Genomic DNA, 12767 nt, shown 5'->3' with positions numbered 1-12767 from the left:
ATATTTCATTTTTTTTTTGGAAGGTTAGGTGTACCATTGACGGTGGCACTCTGCAACATTTTTCTTTTTCTTCTTCTCCATGAAATGCCGATTGCAACTTATACCTTTCTGATTATATACACGAGATTCATGTTGTGAAAGGATAATTTCTGAAGAAAGCTCTCAAGAGAATTTCCGAAAGAAAGAAGTCGGAGTTTCTATCCTTTTTTTTTTCTGGGTCGATTTTGTAATACCCGATATTATATTACCAAACTCAAACAAAGGATCTATCTAGTTATCTTTACGCTGCTCGAGTAGGCAGTATTAGGAGTCTCTTTTTTTTTTTTTATTAGTTCACATATGTAATTAATTTTCATATACTTGGCCAGCTACTTTGCACAATGCTAAGCCGCAACCCAAGTAATCAATCAATACAGAAGTGGTGAAATAAACACAAACGAAGAGACAGGTTGAAAAGGGACAATAAGAAACTTCTGAAACACCTATGAATTCTGGAATTGAACATTGCTTTTGAAGGATTGGCCAAACACCCAGTTGGAAGGAACCAAGTTCAGAGCAGTGCGGGTACTTCCGTCGCTTGCTTGGACTTTAAAGGACAAGCTCTGGCCATTCAGATAGCTTAGGCTCTGCCAATTGGCGCCCCAATTCCTTGACATGGCTTCCCATTGGTTGGATTCGGATCCTTTGATCCACACATTGGAGATCTCTCCTGCTCCTCCTACGTTTGATATAAGCACCAGCTCAAAGTAGTTATTTCCATTGATGGTAAATCTTATGCCCCCACTTCTCGTGCATCTCACCCTGATACACCAAAACAGAAGTTGTTATTCATTTTTTTTAACAACATTCATGTAATGATCATATCCTGAAAAGTTTCTTATAAATGTTAAGATTATGGATTACTCATGAGGATTGAGAACATACTTTCTGTAGAAAACAGGGACAATGCCAGCACTATACTTTGCGATAGTCTCGAAGGCAGGTTGCGACATGTCGAAGTGTGGTCGTGGGGGGTTGCACCACCCTCCATTGTCACTAGGGAGATTATAATTTGGTGGACAGAAGTTTGTAGCAGTAATCGTAATTGATGAACCCTTAAGGCACCATTGAGGAACCTGAGTGGCGTCGCAGACAATCTGATAGCAGCCACCACATGACTTGCCATCGTTGAATAGGGCTGTGCTCAGTGCAGCACTTTTGAATCCATAGCCATCGGTGTAGAGATTTCCATATCCACAGGCACCGCCTATGAGAGGTCAAACACTCAGCACATATATGGAATTGTCACAAACGTTAGCTAGTTAATGCTTGCATGGAAATTAAGCAGAATATAAATATATCTGTACCAATCAAAAGATGGGAAATGGACACTTACCCATTGTACCGGAACCGTCACTTCCACCATAGAAAGTTGCATGAGCTTGCAGCCAAACGGCTGATGCTACATATTGTTTTGTGGGAAATAGCCCCAGCAATAGGAACATAAAAAGCATCATTACCATTCTGTCTTCTTCTCAAAATAAATGGCGAACTGTGTCTTTCCTCAGATGAAGAAGAATAGAGCTGCGGGCTTGATGTCAATAAACGGCAGACTCCTCGGCTATTTATGGTTACTGCTAATGTCACGTCTGCTAATAAAATACTTTCATTCAATATAAAATTATGACTGCAATTATAATTGCAATTATTTTTGTTAAGTGCAGTCCGTAATCCTTGACGATTAAAATATTCCAGGTCAAATATCCTGAAATCCGTTGTATTGTAAAGAAACTGGTAAAAAAAAAAAAAACGGTAAAGTTACTTCACCACAAGAAGGAAATTTTTGTATCAAACTCTTTCTAGCACCCACAAGTGTGGGATATTTCATTTAGTGACCTTTTTAACATATCATATCAAAGCCAATAGTCATAACTATATATTAAAAAAGATATTATTGAAATAAAATTGAATTTAAGTGATTTTACAAATAAAAATAATCCAAATTTGTAGCCACACTAAATTTCATAATAAAATTAACTCAAAAGATATTAGTCAATATATAATATTTTGCTTATATATATATATATATATATATATATATATATATATATATGTGCTGCAGTCTACGAAAATCCCTTGTGAGTATGGACCCAGTGAGGACCCTTCGATGTTTAAATTAGAGATGATATTAGATAATAGTGTATTAGATTGATTAGGGAAAAATAACATACCTTAATATATGATATCATCTCTTTATATAGGATATAAAAAATGATTAGTTATGGTAAGTTAATTATATAATTATATGGATATTATTAGCTAGCACAATTATGAGATTATATTTCTATTTATAGTGTATAATTTTATAAATTGCTATATTTGGCGATCCTACTAATATTACTTATCTTTAATCAAGATTCTTTTCTTTTATTTAGTAGGTATTACAGTGATTGAATCAACTAAATGAATCTTATAGCTGAACTATTAAATATGATTAGACTCATAAATTATGTTAATTGAGTTACTAATTAATTATATATGTTTTGGGGTGCTACACATATATATAATGAGATTATATAGATAATTTCAAAGTAATTTATTTTTAGTTAATTTATATGGATAATCTCATGGTATGTGGGCATTTGACTTTTTTTACATTTTAAAGGTAATGCTCATTAATTTAATTCTTTTAAATTTTCTTTTTGTTTTTTTTTTTTATATTAATGTAATTTTTTTTAATTGATGGCATATTGACTATTCAAATCTGTATGTGAAAAGAGGATTTTTTTTTTTTTTTTTTAAGATACTATTTAGTTGATATAGAAGTGAAGTGACATGGTTGATTTGGAGACTGAGAATTCTTTTTAACTTATGCTGTTGAAGACCTTAATGGATTAAAGCCATAATTGATATAAATTTTTATAATTATTTTGTTATTTTTTTTCTTTTGATTTGTTTTTTTTTAGTTCTGTATTTTTTTTTGTTGCCGGATAATTCGCACAATAATATTTAAATTTTAAAATTATTTTGTATTTTTATATATCATTTCGTTATTATGATATTTTAAGTTTAAACTAGCAAAATAATCTTTACATAGTTAATTTTTTAATATTTTTTTTCATATTAATTTATTTTTTCACATTTAGTTGACGGCAACTGTCATCTTATTTTAAGTAATATTTCTTTTAATTTTTATTTACTTTTATAAATCTTGCTATAATTAGTTCAAAGCAAGTTGCTGCGATAAAGGAAAATAACAGAAATTTTAAGGAAAAGAAAATTAAAAGTAAAAAAAAAAAAAAAAGGAATTGTGGGAGAAATACAGATTAATTGCTAGATGGGGGAGAGATGTAGTTTAGGAAATTGAAAAGAGGAATTAATTATATGGGAGAGAAAAAAAAAAGATTATTTTGAGTTACCTGTAATTAATATTCTATTTTTATGTAATAAAATAGTTTTAAAATAAATTGTTATTTAAATTCTTAATTATTAAAAATATAAAATTGTCATAAGTAAATAAAACTTTTCTTTTATTTTTTATATTGTGATTTATGGATGATGAATATATAAATTAAAAAAAAATGGAATATTTTGCTTAAAAAAGAAATTTATATTTTTAGTAATATATATTTATTCCTTTTTAATGTTAAAAAGTGAAATATTTAACTATTAAATTATTATATTTTTATATAATTCTATTTTGAAGATTAATGTTAGCAACTTTTTTAATATTTTTATACTCATATAATTGTTCACATACATAAATTGAAAGAAAATTTGATTTTCAATTAATAACTTTACATGTAAGATAATATAATGTAAATTAATTAATAAATTAAACGGACAAAAATTGAAAAAAAAAATCATTCTCTCCTGAATATTAACATTATATCTTCTATATGTTGAAATTTTAAAATTTCTCAATTTCCTTAAGTTTTTTAAGTGTTTTGTCAATAATAATAATAATAATAATAATAATAATAATAATAATAATAATAATAATAATAATAATAATAATAATAATAATAATAAACTTTTTATTTATTTTAATTTTCTTAAATTAAGATGAAACTGTGGTTATGTATTTAATATATATAATATTATTATTGATCATGTTTATTTATTATTTTTATTAAATATTAATTTAATATTTAATAGCATCTATAATTCTATCTATAGTTTATAAAAGTCAGGATAAGGAAAATAATGAGATAGACAAAAATAATAATAATAATAATTTACTATTATGATAATAAAAGATTATATTTAATTAGTTATTGAAATTAAAGAGAATGATTTAAAACAATAAATCTAACTATATTTAAAATTAACAAACTAAACATAAATCAACATTAATTAGGGGTAAAAAAAAATTATATTAATTTATTATGATAATAAATTATTAAATTTAATTGGTTATAAAAAATTAATATATTACAATAATAATATATTACATACAAAAAATTAATAAAAAATTACATAGTAAAAAAGTTAAATTACAATGAAAAAAACGAATATAAATAACATTCTACGCACGTTATATATATATATATATATATATAAATTATGATAAAAGATGACAGTGATCAGTGATCACCATGCTCATAAAATTCCTTTCCAAGTTTGGTTCTTTCTAACCATGAATATATGCTTATTGCCTACATGAGCAAAAGCCAAAACTCGCATCAATATGGCGGATAATTTCAGCAGCCAGGAAATTCGCACCATGCATATATAGATATTATATTCCACGGGTTCAACTTCTTGGAATTTGGCGCGAAATTTATTAATACATATCATATGCTTTCTTGTACCGTTAGTTACAGGATCCGCCGTACGTTACAGTACAGGTTGAGATGCGAAGTGTCGAGCAGCTTGCAATAAATTAACTACTTGGAATAATATTTGTTCACAGGTTTAAAATATAAGTATTAAAAAATTATATATTTAATAAATAAATTTTATCATAAATTTTATATTTTAAATTTATAATAAATTTAATTTAAATAAAAAAATTTTTTATTTATGAAAAATTCTTAAGTGAAAAATGGGAAGAGAAGGGTATACGTATAGTTAATTATAAAGGTTTTAATGGCTGAAACTACACGTAGCAATGAAAATGACTTGTTTATCAAGAAATTAATTGACATACGTTTATAGAAGAGGATTAACGTAATTAATTAACGTAAGGTGTAAGTCCTTTAGTCATAACTAGCTAGGGTGCCATATATGATAGCATGTCCTGTGGAATCTTCACGTCTACAGCACATGGGTGATGACATCCCCAGTGAGATCACAACTCCACCAAATTTATCATTTACACATGGGTTCATATTGTTGAATTGAATTGCAAAGAGAAAACCATAATAATCGTTTTTACCAATTCATTGGCAGAAGTATCCATCAAGCAAACCCCTAGTTAAAATAGCTGCCGCATACTATTTGAAGGCATTCTATCTGCCCTAGCTACCTAACCCAGGTGTCCAAATTGGCGGCTTACTTCTCAGAACTTCTCTCCCATAAATGGTAGGAGTCTGTACATTTTGATCAAATTCCTGCAGATCTATTAATTTTTTTCTGGAGAACTTAAGGTAACATAAATATATCTCGAGAATTACCTTCAAGAGTCAATACTCAATACGAGGGTTCTTAAGTAAATATCTCGCATTATGCAGGATTACACTGGCCTGCTCAGTACTTTCCTGCCATTTCTCTATTAATTTGTTGCTTATGCATCCCGTAGGAAGGCATGAGTTTTAATATGAAAATGTAAATTATTTAATAGCTATGGTAATGTAAATCATGCATTTTATTATTAGTAACTGAAATGATCAACCGCTCTTCAAACTCATTACTCATCTCCTTTAATATTGCCTTTCCTAATTTTAGTAACTCTGATGAAGAGAAATGCTAGCAATATTCACTTGAAAAAGTGATCATCTTAAACTCTACATCTTGTTAGTTGATTGGAGAGTATTTATCAAAATAATCTTAATTCATTTTTTCTCTCTCCTATAATTAATTGTTTTCTTCTCTCTCATATAATTAATTTCTCTTTCCCCTAACTACATCTCTGTCCCATCTGGCAATTAAGCTGTATTTCTCTCACTATTCCTTTTTTTTTTTTTTTTTAATTTTCTTTTCCCTAAAATTTCTACTATTTTCCTTTGCTGGAGCAACTTGCTTTGAACTAAAAATAGCAAGATTTATAAAAGTAAATAAAAAATAAAAGAAATATTGCTTGAAATAAGATGACAATTGTCATCAACTAAATGTAAAAAAATAAATTAATATGAAAAAAATACTAAACAATTAGCTATTTAAAGATTATTTTGCTAATTTAAACTTAAAACATCATAATTACGAAATGATATATGAAAAATATAAAATACTTTTAAAATTTAAATATTATTGTGCGACTTATTCAATAATAAAAAAAAATACAAAATTAAAAACACTAATCAAAACAAAAAATAACAAATAATTATAAAAATCTATATCAATTATGGCTTTAAACCATTAAGGTTTTCAATAACATAAGCAAACAAGAATTCAGTCTTTAAATTACCCATTTCACTTCATTTCTGCATCAACTAAGTATCATCTTAAAAAAAAAAAAAAAAAATCTCATTTCATGTACAGATTTGGATAGTCAAAATATGCCATCAATTAAAAAAATTACATTAATATAACAATAAAAAATAAAAAAATAAAATAAAATAATTCAAAAAAATTAAATTAATGAGCATTACCTTTAAAATGTGAAAAAGTCAAACACCCATATGCCATGAGATTATCTGTATAAATTAATTATCTATATAAATTAAAAAAAAATAAAATTGAAATTATCTATATAATCTCATTATATATATATATTAACTCTAAGCCAATCAATTAACAAAATATGGCATTTTATGTATAAAAGAATGCCCACCTGACCTACAATGCAAAAAGCAAGTAATATGTTTTGAAATAGATTACTAATTTTTCAAACAACATATGCATTAAAAAGAAAAAAAAAAACAAAATATCTATTAAAAAAAAATACCATAGTGAGATAAAAGAAAAAGCCAATTGCAGTTATCATATAAAGTGTCCAGTAAATTTTGACCTAAATTTACAATCAATAAAATTACAAATGAACTAAATTTGAAATAATAAATAAAAAAATAAAAACAAATTAATATATTTACCTTGTTTTAAAATCCTTTAGCAAAAGCACTAACCTCCAAATTAAAATGTTTCACTGTAAAAAGCCACTGCAATAAAGGAAAAGAACATAATTTTTTTTTTGGGTAAATAAAAGAATATAAATTTTAGGAAAAAGAATTAAAAAAAAATGGTAAGAGAAATTTAATTGCGAGATGGGAGAGAATAATTTAAGAAAGTAAAAAAATAATTAATTATAAGAAAAAAAATGAATTAAAATTATTTTAAATTACTTATAATAAATATTCTTCAATCAATCAATGGAATTGAAAGTATTGGACAGTCATTTTAATTTGACTGTTGCCAATGCTAGCAGTCCTTCCTCCTGCATGAACCAGCGACGACGTAAAATTTCATGGGCACCGAAAATTCCGGTGTCACAATTATGATTCATACACCGTCTCCTAATCTGAGTCGATCATGGGCCTAATTCAAACTTTCAAATCCATGGGCAATTCATCTGATTGGAGGAAATGACAAATAATTTACAAAGGGTAGATCCGGCTACAAAGAATTGATCCAGTCAAACTTAGAATCAAAACCAGTCATGGACATGAACTGTTGTTCATGGATCCGAATTGGATCGAAACAATTTTGGAAAGGACCGGTCATGACACTTGAACTATGAGCTGGACCGAACCAAAACCAGTGGATGAACTCGGCGGTTCCAGCTCAAACAGTTTTTTAAAAAGAAAAATAAAAAAATATCATTTAAAGATAATAATTATTTCTGTATCAAATTCAATTTGTTTCAAACTTAATTAATTTTGTTCGATCCAATCTTGATTTTAATATTATGTGGCAAATATAAGGAGACATTTTCCCTATAATTCGCCACGAAATAATATATCATTATTTTTGTTAGAAATAATCTATTTTTATATATTTATCCATTTAAATATTATAATTTAAAAAATATATATACAAATATATTATTAAAATTATCTCTAAAACTTATATTTATAATTAATTTTCAAACAAATAAACTTATATTATATAATAATACATTAAAATGAAAGAAAAAGTAATCTGGAAACTCATCCAACCATTTGATTGCCTCAATCTAAATTAAGCTGAAATCAAACTAAAATTAAATTGAAATTCACAAGGCAGTCCAATTTGGTTCTCTCCTTTCATGTCACGACCCAACCTATGGGTCGGACCGGCACTAGGACCTGGGCCAGCCTAAAGCCCCCGAGGCCCGTAGTAAGCCTAACTGTTCATTAACCCAACTCTAAGGCCCATTTGGGCCCAATTTCAAGAAACCAACCGGACAGAGTCCGGCCATAAAGTGAACCTTTCAACGGGGAGTTTTTGACTCACCCGACCTGTAAACAAAATATATCATCAATTGGGGAGCTCAGCTCACCCTCTACATACTCATATCGGCATAAAAATAAATGGGAGCTCAGCTCCCTCATCCAATCCATCAAACATGCATATAATTTCTGAGTCCACATGACAATTTATATTACAGACCCGAATCATTTAAATATTTCTAACACATGCGGAAATTCTAGGAGTAAATAAAATTACAAAACTATTGATAAACAACCTGCGAAGGAGAAAAGCAGGTTAACCACAATAAAATCCTCCTGTAGCCTGAAAAAAATATTGAACAGGAGTGAGCGTTCGACTCAGAGAGTAAAATATCAATTTTAACCATAATCTCTATAACTATCTAGAACTAATGCAACCTGTGGAGTGAAATGCAACAGCAACCATATTTTCACATCATAACAACAAAAAGGTAATTTGAAGCACTCACGCACCCTGTAACATCAATCATAATATATGGGAGCTGATCCCCTATACTGACTCTCTTAAATCCAACTGGTGCCAGTGAATAACTCATTTCTGGACTTCCACTTAATAACCAAATCGGGTCCCAAATGAAGAACTCAAGCCGTGTCTACCCCGAAGGACCGGGTCCCAGCGAAGATCTCAAGCCGTGTCTACCCGTCCTATCCATAGTCCACACCACATCACACGCACGCCAACGCACGCACACTGCTCCAAATTACCACAACAACATCCATGGCACGCTAACAGTTATGAATGCAACATAAATCGTGCCTAGAGTTTAACTACATAAATATTTGCATATAAGTGATGCATGGGCATGCTTGAACATATAATAATATCGAAATTACAATTAAAATTAATATTTTATTCGCAGACTTGACAGCAATCACTGTGGCGGCTGGGCGGAGGAAGAAGACTGTCCTGGCTCACCTGACAATTACATTACAATTATTTAATACAATTGACTCAATACAAATCAAGAAAAGACCAAATACGTCCTAAGTCGTGCCGAAAATCTGGCAGAGTCTCCCCTATACCTAGGACCTACCCAACCTGCAAAAGGGCTCAAAACACACTTCTATATCCACAATCCATATATTCACAACTCAATCACATCACACAGCCCCTGGGCCCATCAAATCAATCATTCATCACAATATGTAAAATTTCAATTTAGTCCTTATAATTGATCATTTTTACAAAACCGCTCAAATAAGCTCTAAAAATTATAAAACTCGCTTGCGGTCCTTAGAAATATTACTAAGCTATTGCAAAAAGAATCGTAATTTTCTAAGTTACCACGAATATTTTATGGATTTTTAATCCTATTTAAGCACTAGAAAATTACGAAAAAACAAGGTTCGGGTTTACCTTTGCCGATTCCGACTTGAGGCAGCGCTCGGGATGCCCGACAATGGTGGGGTAGCCAAAACCTCGATCCAATTCGAGACTTTTCCGATAGCCGGTCTGTTCGCCGGAAATTACGCATCCGGACAACCGTCGAATTTCCGCGAATTGAGGATACCTACACGAAGCCCAATAATAATATATAAAAATCGGGTGTTACATTCTTCCTCTTACGTAAAAATTCGCCTCGAATTTTACACAAGGCGTAATAAAGTACATGATTACACATTGAGCAGATAAGGGTACTTGCTACGCATGTCCCGCTCGACTCCAGTGCACTCTTCCACCGATGGCTCCTCCACAAAACCTTAACCATAGGGATCTGTTTTGATCTTAGCATCTCACTTGGTAGTCAACTATGGCTACAGGTTGCTCCTCAAATGTCAAGTTCTACTTTAGTTCTATTACATCCGACTGTAGTACATGAGAAGGATCGGGAATGTATTTCCTAAGCATAGAGATGTGAAACACGGGATGAACGTGAGAAAGGTTGGGTGGTAGCTCCAACCGTAGGCAATCGCTCCAACTCTATCAAGAACCTCAAAAGGTCCAATATACCGAGGTGCCAACTTGCCCTTCTTTCTAAATCTCATGACTCCTTCATTGGAGAAATTTTCGAATACATAGTCGCCATCGCAAACTCCACATCCTCCGTCTGGGTCTGCATAACTCTTACGCCTCAAAAAGTCGTTACTGCTCGATTAAAGGAATTATCTCTGAAGTGTACTGCACTAGGTCTACATCATGCACCTTCGCTTCCCCCATTTCTGTCCAACACAGAGGAGACCTATACTTTGTTCCATATAGTGCCTCATAGGGTGGCATCCCTATACTGGAGTGATAACTGTTGTTGTAGGCAAACTCCACCAAAGCTAGCTGCTCATCCCATTGATCTCCAAAATCCAAAACACTCATGCGAAGCATGTCTTCCAGTGTTTGGATTGTCCTTTCGGACTGTCCATCTGTCTGAGGGTGGAAAGCCGTACTGAAGTTCAACTTTGTGCCAAGTGCCTCCTGCAACTTTCTCCAAAACCGAGAAGTGAACTGGGGCCCTCTGTCAGATATTATGGAAGCCGGAACTCCATGCAATCTGACTATTTCTCGAATGTAGAGCCGGGCGTACTGTGCCACAGAATATGTAGTCTTCACAGGCAAGAAGTGAGCTGATTTGGTTAGGCGGTCTACAATTACCCATATCGAATCATATCCTCGCGTGGTACGAGGCAACCCAGTCACAAAATCCATAGAAATCATTTCCCACTTCCATTCTGGGATAGGGAGCTCTTGCAACTTCCCTGACGGTCTCTGGTGTTCAAACTTCACCTTCTGACAAGTCAAGCACTTGGACACAAAGTCTGCTATGCCTCTCTTCATGCCATTCCACCAATAGCTATCTCTCACATCATGGTACATCTTGGTGGAACCTGGGTGGACACTGTACAGTGTATAGTGTGCCTCTCGCATGATTTCATTCCTGAGGTTGTCCACATTGGGCACACATATCCTAGAACCTTGCACTAGGGCGCCATCATTGGCAAATCCAAACTCACCACCTTCACCCTGCTGTACTCTTTCTATGATCTTCATTAATTGTTGGTCTCTGTGTTGGGAAACTCTAACTCTATCTCGCAAGTCCGCCTCACCGAAAAATGAGTCAACAATACCAACTCATCTGAAAGATCTAGGATTAAACCTTGATCCATCAACTCATGTACTTTCTGAATCAACGGTCTCTTCTCTGCTGAAATGTGCGCCAAACCGCTGTAAGATTTTCTCGCTAAAGCATCTGCTACTACATTGGCCTTCCTAGGGTGGTACTGGATGGTGCAATCATAGTCTTCCAGAAGCTCCATCCATCTCCTCTGTCTCAAGTTTAAATCCCTCTGTTGGAAGATGTACTTCAAACTCTTATAGTCGGTGTATATCTCGCACACTTCACCATATAGGTAGTGTCTCCAGATTTTTAGTGCAAAGACTACAGCCGCCATTTCCAAATCATGGGTGGGATAGTTCTGCTCATGCCTCTTCAGCTGCCTTGAAGCATAAGCCACTACTTTTCCATTCCGCATCAAAACACACCCTAGGCCAACTCTGAAGGCGTCACAGTACACGGTGTATCCTTCACCGCTCATAGGTAGTGTTAACACAGGGGCAGTGGTTAGACACTCCTTATCCTCATCATTATAACTGACTCTATCGAGCTCTCTTCCTGTCCTTTGGATCTTATCCACTTCCCTTTTCCTATTTTTTAGTATTGTTGATATCTTTTCAACCTGCTGTACTTATTCCTTAATTTTTAGTCCTATCTCATCCTTACACATTTTCCTTCAAAGATGTCTATCCCATCATCAACTTTAACTTTCATTTTGTTTCTTAGTCTTATCTTGATTACTAGTTCTATTACTTGTAAATTCTAACCTTACGATTTACTCCTATCAAGACATTCTTCACCTTATGTAACACTTGTAATTAACCATAGAAAATTTTCCTTGTATCCCCTTTTCCCAACTTAACTATCGAATATTATCATTCCCTACCAGCCTTAGTAGGAAATTGCTTATCCCGGATGGATATGAGCCCTAACTATAAGTTCCATCTGAACTAACACGGCTATGGAAAATGTGTGCCATGCCTTAATTCTAAACAAGATACTTCACATGTTCATTCTCCTTAATATAATCACATATATTGCCCATAGCTTTCCAAACTCCAAATTTCAACTTTTCCCATTAGTAACAATTTCATCTATTGAAACTCATCCATAAATAGTACTTCATCTAGCTCATAGTTTAGAAACGATGCAAACCTTAGTAGTTAACTCAATTTAACTCCTGTCATTACTCTGATCGTCCTTTCATACTTAACAC

General features: G+C 32.1%; 1 protein-coding gene across 1 annotated transcript; it reads right to left on the bottom strand.

The window, feature by feature from the left end:
• Positions 1–402: 402 nt before the first annotated feature.
• On the bottom strand, positions 403–1627 carry LOC110653372 (putative expansin-A17). Its single transcript, XM_021808969.2, has 3 exons — positions 1376–1627; positions 925–1246; positions 403–801 (listed from the first exon to the last, which is right to left on the bottom strand). Exons 1-3 carry the CDS (start codon positions 1500–1502, stop codon positions 483–485), a joined length of 768 nt encoding a protein of 255 aa, XP_021664661.2. The 5' UTR covers positions 1503–1627; the 3' UTR covers positions 403–482.
• Positions 1628–12767: the final 11140 nt, after the last annotated feature.

This window comes from Hevea brasiliensis, chromosome 9 (assembly GCF_030052815.1).
Source record: "Hevea brasiliensis isolate MT/VB/25A 57/8 chromosome 9, ASM3005281v1, whole genome shotgun sequence".
Classification (NCBI taxonomy): Eukaryota; Viridiplantae; Streptophyta; class Magnoliopsida; order Malpighiales; family Euphorbiaceae; genus Hevea; species Hevea brasiliensis.
Note: the sequence above shows the minus strand (reverse complement) of the source record. Positions and strands in the feature narration are given on the sequence as shown.